This window comes from Dysidea avara, chromosome 9 (assembly GCF_963678975.1).
Source record: "Dysidea avara chromosome 9, odDysAvar1.4, whole genome shotgun sequence".
Lineage (NCBI taxonomy): Eukaryota > Metazoa > Porifera > Demospongiae > Dictyoceratida > Dysideidae > Dysidea > Dysidea avara.
The window spans coordinates 22,539,931-22,559,828 of NC_089280.1; the positions used below are offsets into that span (position 1 = coordinate 22,539,931).

The following is a 19,898-nucleotide window of genomic DNA, read 5'->3' on the forward strand; positions in this document are numbered from 1 at the left end:
GGAACTTGCAATTGGAGGATTTCTGATCTGTTTCCAGAAAATGGACTAACATTTTTTGTAGTTAATAATCTGATAATAATTATTCTAATACAAAAAAAATATTTCAGTTTTGTGCACCTTTTACCTCACAATGACTGTTCTATTAGAGTATTTTTTGCACCATCAAAAGGCAGTTAAGGCACTCTGCTATGATGATGAGCCTATCTACAAACCAGTTCTCAAGTTATTTTCATATGCCTTTTACCCTATAACCATGACACATTCTGCAACTATTTTTATGCAAATAAAATGTTCATAGCTTCATGAACATTTGTGACTGGCTTACATCATTGAATAAAATTTTCCATGAGTCCAGCTACATTACCTGGCTGCATTTTGATACTAAGAGTAAGTTAATCACTATAGGAGTAATGGGTTACACTGTTTTGTTTGCTGGTATGTAAAATGTGTATACATTTTTGCAAATCCGGTCGCATTTGGAAGGCTGTAAGCTTCATTTTTTGCAGAGGTGATCACAATTAATTAATACACTTTGGAAGCTAAGAATCAAACATCCTGTTGAAGTGTGTGGAATAGTAGATCACCAGAATGCCCAGTATAGTACTGAAGTAAAAGTTGGATTAACATCTCATATTTCCAGGTCTGTCCAGTGTTACTGAAGAGAATATATAAGGTTACATGAAAAGTGTATGCAGGGTGAAAAAAATATGCTGCATAAAACATACACTGTAACAAAGAACTATGTTGATTGAGCTGCAATAGAACCTGGTCTTTGTGAATGTGTTGCTTAAACTGTTAAGTCACTCTGTACGTCACACATTTTACAGAACTATCTCACTTATAAGAGCATGAGTCAATTGAATGAATGAGTGATTAAATGATAAGTGTTCATCTGTGGTTTTGACAGGTGCTGCTGGCATTGACAAAGCCATCCCACTTAGTTGATTTGGCAGCACTCCAGCTAGACAGACATTGATACAAGCCAGAAATAGTTTTTCTACCTCCTGAAATGAAATTGCAGTTCCTTTCAGAACACCAACTATCCCATTTCTGAACAAGGATATGTCTGGAAGGACTTTTGGCCAACTGACATGAACTCCGAGCTTGTGTTGAAAGTTGTCCTTTTGATCCTATACCCTCTGCAACAACTTATCTTGCAGGGGAATTACATGAGGATAGTCCATCAACATCTCCAGTACTACCATGCAGGTACCATGCTTGGCTCTTCCAATCTGGGAGTTATCAGGAACCACATGCTAGCTTACTGCATTTTGATCTTGTTGAGGACATGACATGTCAGACACAAGTTTTGCAAGTTTAAAAGCAGTTAAGAGCTAGTAGCTCAAACTAGGTATTTCCCAGGACACATGCATTAAATACTATTCAAATACAGCTACAGCTAACTAGCTGTTTTAAACCGATATTTAATGTTTAAATTAGACAACTCCCAACATGATGACTATAGCACATGGTATCTACCCTTCAACATGCCATTTGTTTTGTTGCTTAACTTAGTTAGATTTGATTTGATTTGATTAGACTCCTCTGTTTGTCATAGCTGATTCCACAGAGGAGTGTAGGAAAAACACACAATAGGTACAAAAACAGTATACAAAGAACAGACAACAACATAAAACTAGAAAACTAGTACAAAACATAAAACTAGAAAACTAGTACAAAACATCCACAAAAATACACACAAAACACAACATTAGTACACAAATCAGTTCAATGAAGAACTCTGGCACAGATGGCTGTGTACAGCTTTAGCAAAATTGTGGTATTCCTTAATAAGTTATTCAGGTAAGTGATTCCGAAGGTCATAACCTTGATTAATTCATTGGTGTAGTTCATTGGTATGCATTCAATGACATGGACTGGTAACTTTTCATGCAGGTGGGCCAGAAAATTAATAGCCGTGTGTGTGTGTGTGTGTGTGAGTGCGTGCGTGCGTGCGTGCGTGCGTGCGTGCGTGCGTGCGTGCGTGCGTGCGTGCGTGCGTGCGTGCGTGCGTGAGTGAGTGAGTGAGTGAGTGAGTGAGTATTGTGTCACATACAGTGTGCTTCACAACAACCAGCTTTAGAAAAACAGATCCAACTAGAAGAGAGACTTAGCTATACAAAAGAGATCTTACTGGAGTCCGTATAATAGTTAATTCAAGTAGCTAGAATGTGCAAAGAACATGTGCTCATAGTGCATAGATGATGATAACGTCATACTTTGATGATTACATATACAATTATAATTACAAAGGGTCAGGAGTCTAGCCTCAGAGTTACCGAGTTACTAAAGAAGTGGAGTCCTAGCAAGACAAAAAGAAAAATTAAATCGTAGCTACTTATAAAATTAAATATGTCATTACATCAACAGATCAACTATATTCCATGATGCTGGAGCCCAAGAGTTAAATGTCCTGTACGAACGGGAGATGGCAACATGAACTGCCTGCTTAAGAGATGGCATATGTTGCTAAGTTTTGTAACGGTCACTGGCATGAAATGGCCTAGACAGCCAACTTCAACTGTCACAAGATCAACCGAAAATCCAGCATGTTGAAGGTCCAGCAGTAATGAACCATAGCAATCGTCTATACGGTTCCTTGCAGCCAAAACGTGATGCTGAGTATACACAGTGTAGCTATGCATAGAGAGTTCTAATAGCATGATGGAATCTAGATGTGATATGAGGTATGATAGTACTTGGACTCTTTGCCACTCTAATCAACCTACAACCAACCATGTTTTAACTGGCTGTTCCATTGCACTTGATCAAGAGTTGATGTCATAACTCCATTTTGCAGGTTTTTGTTAAAAAGATTTACCACCTTGTTATAAGCTTTATATTGATCTTCCTAGCTACCAGGATGTTAGTCTCTCAGGTAAACCATGCATCAGTTTTTCCACAGGGGACATTCTTGGTCTAGAGTAACTATATCCAGAAATTTATTCTATACAGTCAATGATTTGAGAGTAGAATTCCAACATGAGAGGAGTGTAAACTGCTACAAGCCTTGTTCTTAAAGTAGAAGAATGGATGTTAGAAACTGATGCCTTAGCAGCAGAAAGTGCATTGGGCATCCTAAAAGTCAAATAGATAAAAAGACTACTGGTGCAATGCAACAATCATCGGGTCAACAGAGTGTTCAATAGCCAGGATATAAGACAGCTTAGCAGAAAATGGAAGGTTTGAAACATCAGGATGAAAAACAGTTTGTAGTGCAGTTAACTACAAGACAAATTTAACCACTGATTTACTGTTACAAACTTCAACACAAATGATTGGGTGGATTGAATAGATGTCACTGTAAACCTTTCCACAACAATATGAAAGTGAAGTACAGATGTCACAAACTTTTAAGGATCCACACTTTGTATTCCTCTCTAATAGAACAGTTATCAAATCGTTGACTACAATAAGATTTACTGATTGATATTGTCAGAGGCCAGCTTATGAGTAGCAGTGGGAGAGTCTTGTCGAGATCTTGATAGTACAGTAGAACCTCTCTATTGCCGACATTTTGGGACCCAGAATTTTTGGCCACTTTTTGCTAAGTACATGCTTTGTCATTTTGAAATGAGGGATTTGTGGTTTACATTACCACACCAGCGATCCCTTCTTGTTTCATGGCTTTTTTCAGCGATCCCTATTCTCCCTCTTAAAATCAATTTTTTTATTCATCTAGTAATGTAGCATAATAGCTAGCTAGAGGTTTCCCTGGTAAAAATATGGTGACAAGACCTGTCAGGACCAAAATTTTTGCCCTTATTATGGAGGCGTTTTCTATTGTGTCCTTTATTCAGGGAGTTTGTTAAGAGAAATTCCACTGTATTACCATTAGACATTGAGAATTGCTCCATCACAGCTTCGGCAGGCATCAAACAGTGACAGCCAAGAGAACTTTGTATATTTCTTTAGTGAGATTACAAGTTACATACTGTTCAGTGATTTGGAGACCTAACCTTATCAAGGACATGACACTTATTGAACAGATCCAGAGAAGAGCAACAAAGTTTATTTTAAACGACTACAGCTCTGATTACTTTGATAGACTCAAACAACTCAACCTACTACCTTTAATGTACACCTTTGAACTTAATGTTTACGCTAAAGTCACTCAAGCATCCCTCTCCTTCTTTGAATATCACAGACTACGTAACTTTTTACTGATGGAAATACCAGGTCCTCCTCAAGTGGCAAAATGGTTCATGTTAGAAACAATAATAATGCTGGTAGACATTTTTTTCTTCAATAGAATCCCTCGATTGTGGAATGCCCTACCCCCTATTGATTTATCTTTACCTATTAAAGCTAACAAGACAAGAATAATTATATGCCTATGGTTGCATTTTTTATCAAACTTTAGACATGACAAACCTTGTACATTTCATTTTTTAAGCCCATGTAGTAGATGTTCCAACACACCCCACCCCCCTTTAATGTAACTCTTTAAGTATAAGTGATGTAATTTTTATAAGTAATGTAGCCTATAGTATGGTAAGTAAATTTTTGGTTTTTAATGGTTGTTAGCCCTGAGCTAGCGGACCATCAGTACTGTACCCTAAAGATTTCATTGATTGTACATCTGTTATTCTATACCTGTATGCAGTACTGTAAAGTTATGATCAAATCAAATTGTGTATAATAATACCATTGGCGGCGCCTGCCTTATTACTGCTTGAATTTTGTCACACATATTTCTAAACTTTCTGCTCAATGGCGGCTTCCGAGGGTGTGCCCTCCTCGTTGCAGAGTTGTATTATTGCGAACATTCAGCTTGGAAGACAGATCGGCTATGGAGCAAATGGAAGAATCATAGAAGCGAAATGGGAAGGAGCAGCTGTCGCTGTCAAAGAAATACACTCCATCTTTATAAACCAAGTGAGCGAACCTGAATTTCAGGCATTCAAACAAGGCTTCTTACGAGAATGTGAACAAAGCAATCGATTACGTCACCCTAATATAGTTCGTTTCTTTGGTATCTATTATTATTATTGATTGTTGTGCAGACCTCAAAAGAGTATGGTGCACAAAAAGGGTACAATTGCTACTGTCAATTACAAAAGGAAAACAAACTTATACAATTATACAATATTTACTGTACACAAGACCATATATACACATTGATAAATTATTAAACAGTTACTAGTCCAGCTAGGCTGTGCTTGAATTGGTCAATCTCTGTTAAATCAATCACGTGTTGGGGTAAGGAATTCCAAATATTGATTGCAGAGGGGAAAAAAGAAAATTTATAACAGTCAATTCTAGTCATTGGGGTTAAAAATCTCTTATCATGGCCTCTGGTGTGATGTAGGTTAGGATTAGAAAAAAGGAAATCATCAGCATTAATGTCGATTTGGTGAGATTCCTCCTGGCGCCAGACTCCCTAGTTTGGTCATGGAGAGACTTCACTGTAGTCTAAATAATCTGCTAGAACAAACTCCAGTCATTCCGATAGGAACAAAGTTGTCAATTCTTTATGATGTGTCGTTAGGTATTAGGTATCTTCACTCGCGCAATCCACCCATCATTCACCGCGATTTGTCTAGTAATAATGTTTTACTTACAAAAGGAATGGAAACAAAAATTGGTGACCTAGGTACAGCTCGTCTCGTTGACCCTAGAAGGCAATCACGAATGACTAACGCACCTGGTACTGTCCATTTTATGCCTCCTGAGGCATTGGCAGATAACTCACAAAGTGTTCGATATGGAAGAGAACTGGATGTGTTTTCGTTTGGTTGTGTGATGCTCCACACATTATCCCATCAGTGGCCAACTCCCTCAGAACCTGTAGTCACTGATCCTGTGACATTTGAAGTGAAAGGTAGGACAGAAGTTGAAAGACGTAGTCGATATTTCAACAGAATAGACAGAAGCAGGTTGGGTGTGTTGATCCCCTTGATTGAAAGCTGCCTCAGTAACCTTCCCAAGAACAGGACATCAATAGTGACACTATGTGAACAGTTGGAGGTTCTGGTTGACAGGGAACATGTCCCTACTGGTGATTTGGATTCGCTTCAGCAAGAAATAGAGAGAAAAAATGCTATAATTCAGGACCAAGATGGACAAATTCAAAATCAGTTAATAGCTATTCAAACTAAAGATGTTGCTATACAAAGAAAAGATTTTGAACTACATAATAAAGATGCTGAAATAGAAGCACTGAAATTTAATATGTCCAAGCTACAGATTGCAGCTTCTCCCCTTACACCCAAACAGGTAGGGTTAATGTACAGTATCATAATATTATTTACGTGGTTAAACAGTACACCTCGAATAATTGTCACGTTTGAATATTGGCTGCATGCATTTTGTCTCCGTATGTAAAGACAGAAACACCACCCTTGCACACTGCAACTATATTATTTGATTTCGTATTATCAACAGAGTTTTGTACAATTGGTTTGGCACCACTCAGTTTGGAGACTTTGGACTGTTAGAATCATCTGATCTTCATCCATCATGTGATCTTATAAACCAAGCATACGCCTACAGCTGGCCTTTGGCCGGCTGTGGGCGCGTTCCTGGTTTACTGAAATTGTTTTAGTAAAAGCAAGAGTTCTGAATATATATACCGAGGAGAGTATCCTACTCTCATATACCCCTGTAGAAGGGTGTATCATGAAGTTATGACGTAGCACTTCTGAGTTCGCCCGTTTTTCTTTGTATAATTAATGATGTCATTAGTTGAACATGATATCGATTGAACGCATGCCTTACGTCGTTAGCAACCAAATTAACTCCAGCTCTAAGTGTTTCTCACCGAACTACAATCGTTCCTTCATGGGTTAAGACTGCTTCATGGGTTAAGACCGCTTCATGGGTTAAGACCGCTTCATAGCCATTTTGTGCTAGGCCATTCACGAATACTGCTATCCTAAGTGCCGCGAGTTATGTATATATATATATATATATGTATGTATTATGATTGAACTATCTACCTATCTATGTCCGTACGCACCCACGTGAGCAAAATCATTAAATGGTAAAAGCAGCTTTTACGTGTAAGAAGTAAAAGCGAAATGAAATCTGTATTAACTTATGCATTGGTTAACTTTGCTCTGAGGTGGTTTCTTTTTGGGGGCCTGAAATACGGGTGTGGTGACTCTCCTCAGACTTTGTGAATTACCTTCCCTTCGGGTTTTGCAAACAAGTAGCAATTGAGAAACAACAGTGCAGGCCTTGTAGACTACCAGGAATAGCCTATCCCTTTGGTTGGAAAGGGGGGTATATTCCCATCATACGCGAAAGAAAATGAGGAGCAGCTTTGAGGCTTTGTCGAGAGAATTTGTGTGAAAAAACACTATAGTCAAACTATAAAACAGTTTAGAAGATCCTTCTGTGCATAGTATGTTGTTAGAAGCGGTTTGTTTAACAAGTGCTTCCTTAGCAGTGCATAGCAACACAATTGAAGAATTATGAAAAATTCATAAATTACGAAATCCGAGAATTACAATAAAGTAATTATGCATTATTGCACTATGTAATTAAATAGTAAGGCAGGTTATATAGAGCCGGCACCGATTACACTATTTTGCCAGCAGTAGAGGGTATAAAACTTAGAATGTTACGTGCATTTAAAAAAAAACTTGTACAAAAAACCTAAGAAAGCGAGAAAAAAAAAGTTGTCTAAAAGAGGGCTCGAACCCAGGCGTCTGTACTCATAAGCAATGTTTGTAACGATTATACCACCGGTGCTGCAGTTACTCATCTCCTTTAGTTTCTACCTTATAAACATCCGACTGAAGTGACTTCTATATATAACAAGAGTGAAGAAGAAACCAAAGCTGAACCCTAGTCTAACCCTAACGCTAAAGAACTACTTTTCGCGTCCCCTAAAGTTGAATGCTCGGGGCAACCTACTAGACGCGTGCCCTAAAGTTGAATGCTCGGGGCAACCTACTAGATGCGTGCCCTAAAGTCGAATGCTCGGGGCATATTGGACACGTACCAACTTTAGCTCGCCTAGACACAACTGGTTTGTTTGATAGTCCAGCAAATGATGGACTTGTGCCGGTAAAATAGCCGTTCACATTCGTAACCGGTGCCGGTACTATATCCACTTTGAAATAGTAATACATAGTTGGTTAATTCCAGATGAGTTAGCTAGATGCATGGTGCCTGGTTTTTAGAAGTAGCACAACATCAACTTGTTTCATCTGAATGCTGCATATGGCTGTTAAACAACGTAGCGTAAAATATTGATTATCGTCAACATTTCATCAAAACCATAACTTTGTAAGTGAACAACCTATGAAGGTCCAGTTTTCACTGTTCGATAGACCATTCTTCACTCTTCATAGAAACCGAATTTCGAAGTACTAGCGGAAGTTATTAGCTCATTACGTCAAAAAGCGTAAAGCCACAAATAAATCTATTATCATCGAAATGAATTTATTATCGGCCACCCAATACATTTTCATAGATCTATTATTGACAGCTTTAGAGCTTTCCGCCCTAGCTTTCTATGGAATTCATGGATTCCCTAAAGATTTTTACATAATGTGGGGATATCCTTGGGGAGTAAATGACTCAGGTTTGGCTTTGTTGTGCTGTTCTATTGTTCTGTAATTACGTTGCGGGTTTTTGCAGTTGTTGAAAAGCCAGCAAACTGTTCGTAATAACTGGGTATCTAGGATCTAGAACTAGTAGAAAATATACAAGAAATACTTTCTAACACTTACCAGTAAAGAAACCACGTATTTTGCTCTTGTTTAATCCGTATACTACTAATCTCGTAATATTACCATTTACGTTACGCATGCTTCAATATTGCTGATAATAGATATGTGTTGATAGTTGGTCGCTTACCCTAGCTGCATGTAAAGTATTTATTATCAACCACCAATATTTATTCTCAACCATCCATACAAATGGCCAATATGAATTATCAACTATTTCCTTAATTCTACTACTCATAAAAACAACACATAGCCTTCGCAATACAGTTGGTTGTTAAGTGTTATCACAAAAAAACCAGATCAATCATATTTACACAGCATAAGTGTGTTATAGTATATTCAAAATGTGCAAAATCTTTGTTACTCATTGCTGTCTCACGTTGCCTCCTCTACACAGTCCTCATTCACCCATCCGCTATATTCCAGCACCTTCCATCACATCATCTTCATATTTGCCAAAATACATACAGCATGTATTTGGGTCAATAACTCCATCATCCTTACCTACTGCTTCACAATCAACAGCCTCATGCGTTACACTAGTTCCACTGGCAATAGTAGTAGTCGCACATCACTATAGACATGGCTATAGTATAGTGGTAACACAGCTGTGCTTGAACCTTTAGCAGTAGGCTGAGTTTCTGTACCAGCTGGCTTGATCTTACTATGTCCTCTAGTGGCCTTTTCATGTTGCTTCCTAGCCTTTTCTCTAGCTTTCTTTTCAGTTTTTTAGCTCCTCCCTTTTTTTTAAACTTTGCTGTTTCTTTACAACTCACTCTACTTTCCTTCTTTCCTTTTCCAGAAGAGCATCTTTCTTTGCCTTTTCTTTTACTTCAAGCACTACTACTTGTAAGAAGCCGTGCTCTCAGAATTGACTGTTTTGAAGGAGCAGGAGTACTGGGGGTGGCAACACAGGTGTGTTGTGGCTACTGGATAGGGCTGCACCAATTCTAGTATCGGTATCGGGCCGATACTGCTGTTTTCATAAAGTATCGGAATTGGCCATTATATTGTTGCAGATACCGATTCTTATCACATGCGAGAATAAAATAGCGTTCGTTTGTACTTGCTCATTTTACTAGCACAGTGGATGCCTAAAAGCATCAAGTATAACACTAATAGCTAACTACCAGCAAAATTACTGATCTATGCTGAAACCTACGTGTGAAAACGCTTTACTGAGAAAAAGATCAATATACTCTAATAGAACAGTCAATAACTCTAATAGAGCAATCAGGTAAAAGTTACTGTTTCAGTATTAGAATATTTGAAAGTACCATTATGATATTATCTACACTTCTCCAGAAAAATACTGGAATACCCACTGGTTTGCATTTCAGTGACTTCCTTCTTTGTGAATCTTGATTGGCTACTTCATTATAAACAAGAACCATACTGAAAACATGTACAAGAATACCATGAAATGATAAATGTGTGCACTATGAAGTAGCTACTTTAAGGTACTTGGTATTGGTACTTGTACTTGCAGATATTTTCCAGCTGAGTACTTGGTATTTGAAGTATCGGTAAAAAGTGCAGCCCTACTACTGGATATATGAGCAATTCTGTCAATGGTGATGTGGAACTCCTAAATGTTTAATACTTGGAGTTGTACTTTTATTGCTGGTAGTGAAATAGAAATGATGGAACTAGGCAGTGATTGTTTGTTCAGAAATCGTTGTGGATTCAGAAGTAACTGGAAACTGCTCGGAAGCTACTGGTATATATATCTAATCAAAAACAGCCAAGCTATAAAAAAGGTGCGGCCCCCAAAAAGGCCATGGTGAAAAAAGATGTGAAATCCAAGGTGGCAGCCAAGAAATGGCTGTGATGGTAGGTTAATGGTTAAATTTGTTTGCAGCTTAACTCTCAGAGTCTACATGATGGTTTCTTTGTAGCTGAACTCTCTACAAGGTGACTTCTTCTAGCTGAACTCTCTACAGGGTGATCTTTTTGTAGCTGAACTCTCTACAGGGTGATTTTTTTGCAGCTGAACTTTCTACATGATGGTTTCTTTGTAGCTGAACTCTCTACAAGGTGACCTCTTCTAGCTGATCTCTCTACAGGGTGATTTGTTTCTAGCTGAACTCTCTACAGGTTATTTGTTTGCAGCTAATCTCTCTACATGGTGGTTTCGTTGTAGCTGAACTCTCTACACGATGGTTTCTTTGTAGTTGAACTCTCTACAAGGTGACTTCTTCTAGCTGATCTCTCTACAGGGTGATTTGTATCTAGCTGAACTCTCTACAGGTGATTTGTTTGCAGCTAAACTCTCTACATGGTGGTTTCTTTGTAGCTGAACTCTCTACATGATGGTTTCTTTGTAGCTGAACTCTCTACAAGGTAGCTTCTTCTAGCTGAACCCTCTACAGGACGATTTGTTGTAGTTGAATTCTCTACAGGGTGATTTGCTTGAGGGCTGAACTCTCTACATGGCAGTTTCTTTGTAACTGAACACTCTACAAAGTGACTTCTTCTAGCTGATCTCTCTACAGGGTGATTTGTTTCTAGCTGTGTGAACTCTCTACAGGCAATATGTTTGCAGCTGAACTGTCTACATGGTGGTTTCTTTGTACCTGAACTCTCTACAAGGTGACTTGTTTCTAGCTGATCCCTCTACAAGGTGACTTCCTCGAGTTGATCTCTCTACAGGTTGATTTTTTTGTAGCTGAACTCTCTACAGGATGATTTGTTTGTAGCTGAACTCTCTACAGGATGGTTTCTTTGTTACTGAATGTTCTACAAGGCAACTTTTTTCCAGCTGATCTCTCTACAAGGTGACTTTCTCTAGCTGATCTCTCTATAGGGTGACTTGTATCTAGCTGAACTATCTACAGGATGATCTGTTCATAGTTGAACTCTCTACAGGTTAATTTGTTTGTAGCTGAAATCTCTTGTTTCAAACTGATCTCACTGTAGCATAACTTCTTTGTAGCTGAACTCTCTACAGAGTGATTTTTTTTGTAGCTGAACTGTATATAGGGTGATTTGTTTGTACCTGAGTTTTCTACAGGGTGATTTGTTTATAGCTGAATGCTCTGCAGGGTGATTTGTTTGTAGTTGATCTCTCTACAGGGTTTCTTTGCAGCTGAGTTCTCTACAGGGTGACTTCTTCTAGCTGAACTCTCTCTTGTTTCTAGCTGATCTCTCTACAGAGTAACTTGTTTGTATAGCTGAACTCTTTACAGAGTAGTATTTTGGTTGCTGAACTCTCTACACGGCGACTTGTTTGTAGCAAAATTCTTTACAGAGTGACTTGGTGGTAGCTGAATTCTCTACAGAGTGATTTACTTGTAGCTGAATTATCTACAGAGTGACTTACTTGTAGCTGAACACTGTATAAACTATAAAGTGACTTGTCTGTAGCTGAACTCTCTTCAGGGTTACTTGTTTGCAGGTGATCTCTATAGGGTAACTTGTTTGTATAGATGAACTCTTTACAGGGTAGTTTCTTTGTAGCTGAACTCTCTCCACAGTGACTTGTTTGTAGCTGAATTCTCTAGGTTATTCTGTAGGGAGTTCAGCTGCAAACAGTTAATCTTATAGACAGTTCAGCAAGAAGCAAGTCACCCTATAGAGAGTTCAGCTACAAATATATCGCTGTAGTGATTCAGAACATTACAAGCCACACTGAAGTGAGTTCAGCTATAAACAAGTCATGCACCCTGTAGAGAGTTCGGCTACACTCTCTAAATTAACTGAATGTTCTATTAGGGTGACTGTTCTATTAGAGTATCTTGATCTCGCATTTGCTACACGGAGTTGGCTTTCGAATCATAACTCAGTGGTTTGCAATCTAATTCTTCTATACTACTGCAAGGACTTTCAATGAAGATTATTCCAGCTATACACCGATTTTCAGCTCATTGCTCTAAGCGGTTTGCCTAGTAGGCGTGAAAACTTATACTTTTTTATTCCTAAAAATCGATTGTGTAATTGTGACACAGGTTGGGTTTTGTGTCATATCCCATGGTCTTTATCTTGATTCCTTTCAAACCACCAAAAGGCACTCCTATGATGGTTACTCCATCTACATAGCAATTTTCAACTCATTCCATGAAGCGGTTTACCCTGTAGGCGTGACAACAAATCGATCTTGTTTTACGCGAATAATCGGTCATAACTCCTGAATCATTCATCGGATTTGCACCAAATTTGATGCTAGGATTCGCCTTTGGACTCCCCTTCTGTGTGCCAAATGTCAAGGCGATCGGAATGCACGTTTGCATTTTATAGCAATTTTTGCAAGTGTGTGAAAAGACGATGAAGAAGAAAAAACGAAGGAGAAAAAACGAAACTTTGGCCACTCGTATCTCAGAAATGGCTTGAGTGATTTCCTTCAAGTTTGGAATGTAGACTCCCCTAGCTGGCGGGCAACTCTGCAGGAAATTTGGTTCCATTCGGATGAGATATCACCGAGATACAAATGTGCGAAAATGACGTTTTCTTTCTTCCTGTCAATATACTCACGGTGTGACGCGCTGGCTTCTTGGGCCGCACGACACACTATCGTGTGTCTTGATCATACAGTACGATAGTACTGGATAGTAGGGATTGGTAAGAAATCATATGGTTTCATGGATTTTCACACCTTAAAAACGGCCTTGCAATAAGTTTTACCCCAAAAAAAAACACCCTGAATGCATTAGTACTGTTATAATGATGCTGTACCTTGGGTAAACGAAACGAAAAGTTAAATGTTTCAGTGTAGTGAGTTTTAAAATTTTTAAAATTCACCTACATTTTGTCTGCCAGCCTACCTGCTGTAAGACCCAGTAGCGCTAGGTGTATGGCTACAGAAGTTTCAGACAGCCAAGATAATGACGACGGATTCACGAATCTGTTCCGATTACATTCTGTCCACTGCACCATGCTGTTTGCTTTCATCATCCATTCGCTTCTTTGTTCTTCTCGAAGGATAATTAATAGTTGCAACGCTTAATACTTGTGGCACACGCCACAACCCAAACACGTGATTTTAACGAAGGTGTGAATACATGTGCGTAACATGAGGGTGAATGGGTGTAGCTCTAGCATTTATTAACGATGGGTAGTCGTTTTATATAGTCTTAATTACCAGTTTAGCTTTTCTTTTTTTTGATGTAGCTAGCTAATAACGTCTTTGAGGGGCAGATCCACCTAGGGATCCAGACTTCTGAAAGCGGGGGTTCCACTCTTATAATGGTGGACTCCCCAGCAATGTTTTACTGTAAAATCATCAACATTTAGGCCATTAGAAATGCAGGTGAAGCCTTAAACAGTTGCTGTAATAGCTTTAAACTGAAGACAAAACAATAATTATTTTAGAGGCGTTTATTGCATACAAAGGTTAAAGATAGCTACTTCAAGTGATATTTATACTATGTGGAAAACAAAAAAAAGTATAATATAGCTAGCTAGCTACACAAAAAAAGCAAACAAACTAGGTATTTAAAAAATTTAAAATTTTAAAAGGAAGTATATATGGGGTTGATATAATATACATGCTACAAAAAGTAAGGAAACAAGCTCAAAAATGGTACAGCTGAAATGAGAAATGATCCAGCAATAAAAAGTAAGGAAACAAGATTAGACAACTACTTGCTAAAATGAGACACACTAGGAGCTTGTTTCCTTACTTTTTGTAGCCCCCTACTTCCTTTTAAAATTTTTAATTTTTTAAATAGCTAGTATATATATCAGGGGCGGATCCAGGAGCTAGCAAGGGGAGGGGCACAAACAGGCTAAGTTGTAGGTGGTTTGGGAGAGCCAGATTCTCTTGTTAGTTGTTGCATTTTTGAAGCAGCAAATAACGACCTCTTAGCAGTGTCACGCTGTTGGTTTTTGCCATTTTGTCCATTGCAGATGATTGTGAAGTCTTAAAAGCTGTTTAAAGGCTCTGAATTTCTTAAACAATAGCAACACGATAATTATTTTTAGAGGCACTTAGTACGCACAAAGGTGCTGGGTGACAATTTCGCAGCTAGTTTGGCTTTGGTTTCAGGTGAATTTGTAATAAATGCTGCATATTTTCATGAGTTTTATAAACTGATCTTGGCCTGACAAAGTTTAGTGTTTTAATCAGAAGTATGGCTGGTGGCTCCTCCACAAGGGGGGGGAGCATTTGCCCCAAAAGCCCCATCCCGGATCCGCCATTGTATATATACTGTTCAGTAACTGCTCCTCAGAATTAGATACATCTGATGACTCCAGATCATTTAAAGGTACAAGCATCAGGGAGGGATGGTATGGAAGGTCAAAAGGAATTTGTCTGTCAGAAAACTTGTCTGGTAGTAAATTATGAAGAAAATCACTGCCTTATGGAGTTTGTTTCTCAGGATGATTAATAATTCTCAACCATCTTACATAGTCCGGATCTATAAACAATTCACATCCTTCATTGAATTGTCCCATGCATAATTCCTCTTCTGCCAGAGTAAATCTATTGCTTTGATCATTCATAGATTGTTTCCCGCATTACCCTGGTGTATACTAGCAACAGTACTATCATTACCAGGATCAGTGGTCATTCTGAGCTCTTGATTGTGTGTTGGATGAAACAGCACAAGAAGCAAAAGAATTCAGTGGATAAATACCACAGGTCCTGAAGCCAGAGATGACATTTGTAGTAGTGACAGCTTGCGACCATGCTTTCACAATAAGGCCCACAAAATTAAATTTAGTCATAACTTTTCCAGGATTAGCTTGAAAGAAGTCATGGCACACTACACTCCATTATGCCTTGAATGGGGAAAATACTGTGCAATCTAATGGCTGAGTCTCATGGGTGGCATGTGGAGGTAAACATAAAAGTAATACCTGATAATTGATTGCATAGTAAGCAAGGTCAGGCTGATAATGAGTACTGTGTCCATCTAGCAGCAATAACAATGGTTGTTCATACGCTGCATGCTTCAAAAAAATACTCACATAACCATGACTCAAATGATCCATCCTGATTCACTACAGCCATAAGACATACCAGACAATCCATTGCCCGTCTATGCGTGATTTACAGATTTGTCTTCAAAAATTACCATCAGTGGAATTACATGTACAGTGGCATTCCCACTAGCAACAACAGTGATCTGTCCTTTCCTACCAGTCAAATGATACTGAACTTCCTTTGCTTCAGTTTATGCCTCAACATTAGATGCTTTAGAGTCCAAACAAACCCCAGTTTCATCCACGTTGTAGATTTGCTCACTTGTCATTAACCCCCATTGATAGTTTCTTCATTGGCAGCATCCATTTGAGCATGGGGTATATACCGTGTATCATCATCTTTTCTTAGTGACAAGTCACCTTTCCTCTCCCTGAAAGATCTCCACCAACCCTGCATTATTCTCTCTTTCCTTACAATACCTTTTTCCCTTAGCACAAGACTCTGCAGTACTTAGCATATCTCCTCTATTGTCTGTCTATAGCCCAAAGCAGAGAGCTCTTTCATAAACTCTGCCAATTCACTCTCTTCATCTTCATTTAGTATCTCTGCGGACCCCTCCCATGCTTAATTCTCTATCCTTTAAAGTTGTAGGTGGAACTTCATACATTTTGGCAGCTTCATTAATCCCAACACTCCCAGTTTGCATAGCACTTATCATCTGTCCAGGGAATTGGACTCTCTAAGATTGAATCTGAAAGTGATTTCTGCAGTTTAGCAGAATGATACTATCAAAGTTTGATTGCTGTATTAGGGTATCTTGATCTTAGGTATTAATTTTATAGTAAGCTTTCAGTTACAAAATACAATGTCACCTAGATTTTTTGTAATTAGGCACTCTGCAGAGTGTTTTCATAAGGCCACTATTAATATTTGTGTGATTGCTGTATTAGAGTGATTGCTGTGTTAGAGTATCTCAATCTTATTGTTTACAAGTACACGAAAAAATTTGGAATTTTCAACTAGAGTAGGGACCATAGCACATCGATAAAAAGTACTGAAACAAGTTGAAGTAGTCCATGATATTAAATCACAGCAAAACAATAAGAAGTGTTATATCCCTACTGTGCATTTCCGTTATGGTATCTTGAGCACAGTAGGGATATAACACTTCTTATTGTTTTACTGTGATTTAATATCATGGACTACTTCAACTTATTTCAGTACTTTTTATCGATGTGCTATGGTCCCTACTCTAGTTGAAAATTCCAAATTTTTCCGTGTACTTGTTTATTAACTTTTTTTGTATTATGACCATGCATACCGCATCTGAAATGGTGCGGTGCGCCCCAGCTATATCAATTATTGTCTGAAAAGTGAAGTCCATTACGCTTCGTTGTCAGCTATGTTCAACTCGTTACACAGCAATACGAATCAAGAACTTTTCCGGAGGAACCTCTACAATCTACGCATACCAAAAGAAATGGTGCCGCGCCCCAATTTTATTAATTATCATCTGAAAAGTGAAGTATCCATTATGCTTCGCTGTCGGCTATGTTCAACCCGTTACACAGTAATACGAATCAAGAACTGCTTGAAAAGTGCATTTGCAATCAAAATAGCCATTATGAAAAATACGGACGATTTCCGTTTCGAAGGGAAGCCATCACGTGCTCGCACCAAATCGACACCTTTCCCTGTCAGCAAAGATGAATGGTACACAAAGGAGGACACTGGTAAGTCTATGAAGAATGCATTGTACGTATTGCGGTATGCCAAAAGGCACCTGTTGGGCCGAAGCGACGTCGAACAGTGAAAACATCAAGCCCGTAGCTTTAGCCGTTATCGAGTTATGCTTGTCTGAAGGAATCAGTCAGTTACTTACTTACTTACTTACTTACTCAGTCAGTAGAAAATTCCGTCGAATAAAAAAAATTTAAAATTCCGTAGCAATTGTTGAAAGCGTTTCGGGTCGATCTGAAAGCTTGTTTGAGCTTAGTTTTACCTCACCAATACTGCCTCATCGTCGTCAGGGAAACTTGAGGCTGGTTTTTGGGTGATTTTATTTCGTGGGCCACGCCTGCTGTTTTGTGGTCCCTACTATACAGTTACTGTCGTACTGGATGATATTGATGTCCTAGTAGTCTGGGTTCTGGCTATGCCCTGGGTTTGCATAAAGAATTAATTGTTCATTTAATTCACTGTAGCAGCTGTTGATATTTTTTTGAAAACATCTTTATTTAATTAATGACGAATGCTTTGTTTAGCGTAAAACCACTTCAATACATGTATAGCAATTGGGGAGAAAATCATTTGACGCCAACTGATGAACACGTTCAGACAGAAGATGGCTTTCAGCAGGTTCTGAATAGTTACCACAGTGCTTATGCTTTAAATACTGAAACATTGAATAGTAACTGCACTGGTTTTTGACACTAGAATAACAGTAACCACGGTGTTTAACCAAGTAAACATGGTATTTCTTGCTTTGCTATGTTTATGATTATCACTTTATAGGTTAGTAAAGGGAGCACTGAGTTTTGGAACAGCCTCAAGCTAACATGGCAGCAATGTACTGATCTGCCTATGAAGTGCTGGGCACATTCTGTAGTTAAACTTGACAACAAAGTTTTTATTACGCCATTTGGTGAGGGTCGTGTATATCATACTCCATGTGTGTATGACATTGACAAAGATGAATGGTCCTTATTACCAGCACTTCCTTATGGTAATTTCTGTCTAGTTGCTGTACCAGACAAGAAGCAGCTATTAGCCATTGGTGGAACAGATGGTAGATCAGTAACCAATAAAGTATTCCTATGGGACGAGGAGTTTCAGAAGTGGCTTAATTCATATCCTGACATGCCAACTGCACGGTGTGATTGTTCAGGTATTTCCTATGGATCATCAGTGATAGTAGCTGGTGGAGACACAAGTGGCGATCCTTACACTTTGACCAGTTCAGTAGAAGTTTTGAATATTAAGGAAGGAGGCCTATTTTTTAGATCATATTGGAGTGTCGTGAAGCAGTTACCTTATGAGATAGCTACCCCAGTTGCTTTAATCATCAATGACAAGTTGTACATTGCTGCAGGAGATGATGAGACTTTATCACATGGCATTGCTACTGCATCTCTACCACAACTATTACAGAGTAGTAACAACACTAACAGTGGTCGAGTGTGGAACAAACTACCCGACTTGCCTTATCACTCAATCTCCATCAACTATTATCAAGGTCACTTGATTGTCTTCAATGGACTTAGTCTGGTTCTACATCCAGGTGAAGAGAAGCCAGCGTATCAACTTGTTCCACTGATCCACATGTACAATCCCAATACCAGATGCTGGGACTGTGTTGGAAGTATTGACCATCCATACAACTTGGGAAGATCAGTCTATATTAAGGAGAATAAGATTTTGTTTGTAGGAGGATCAATTGGTACACATGATCTTATCAAGAAGGATAGTATGGTGAAGTCTTGCATAACATTGACAATCACATCTTAGTAGAAAACTCATTTGTGTCCTAACAACTATCTTGATTACAAGTCATGCACGCACATGCTAAATATAAATACATTATATACATATGTACAACATTAAAGTTCAGCTTTAGCTGTGTATTGTATAACATGTATATGTGTATATTACATTTAAAAATAGAACTTGGCCACATGTTCGGTATTGGATGGAAAGAAAAATTCTGGCACGCATCTTACAATGATCATTGCTACCAGATCTGGTTGCTACTATACATCAGAGTACACGTACTGCACATTTGCTTATCATTGGTTGCCAACTCCTCCATAGCCCCCAGCCCCATCCATCACTTGGGATCCATAGTCCTTCCCCCAGGAACTGTATCACTTCCACCGATACTGTATCCACTTTGGTCATTCCAGTTTTGATGGGATGGTTGTTGAGGAGTAAGCACCTGACCACCTTCAATGGAAGTGTTGTACCCACTCATCAATGGTTGTGCATTAGAGTCAGGTGTACCTAACAGAGAGCTAGAGCTGCTTGTAGATGAGCAGCATAGGGGTTTAGTGATCAGCCACCTGGATGTGGCTGAAAATGAAACTTTAAAATGTTAATGTTTCACAAGGAATTTCTTGATATAGTGCGTCAATCATGTGTACAGTGTGCAGGTAGCTACATAACTAACTATAGCTATTTTTATACTTGTTAGAAAGGGAGACAGTAGTAGCCTGAGTGGTTTAGAACATCAGCCTGGTACTTGAAAGGTTCCAGGTTTGATCACTTTGATGCCCAGAATGGGACTCACTGTACTGTTGTTTAGTAACTATAGTTTTTCCACGTTATGTGATACTAAACCTGGTAAATTTACTTCC

At 38.7% G+C, this 19,898-nt stretch overlaps 1 protein-coding gene across 1 annotated transcript; it reads left to right on the top strand.

Moving 5' to 3' along the window:
- The first annotated feature begins 4,696 nt into the window (after window positions 1–4,696).
- Window positions 4,697–19,228, top strand: LOC136266933 (uncharacterized). The gene is made up of 2 exons (XM_066061975.1): window positions 4,697–6,219; window positions 18,061–19,228. The coding sequence occupies exons 1-2, from the start codon at window positions 5,395–5,397 to the stop codon at window positions 19,051–19,053; spliced, it is 1,818 nt and encodes a 605-aa protein (XP_065918047.1). The 5' UTR covers window positions 4,697–5,394; the 3' UTR covers window positions 19,054–19,228.
- Window positions 19,229–19,898: the final 670 nt, after the last annotated feature.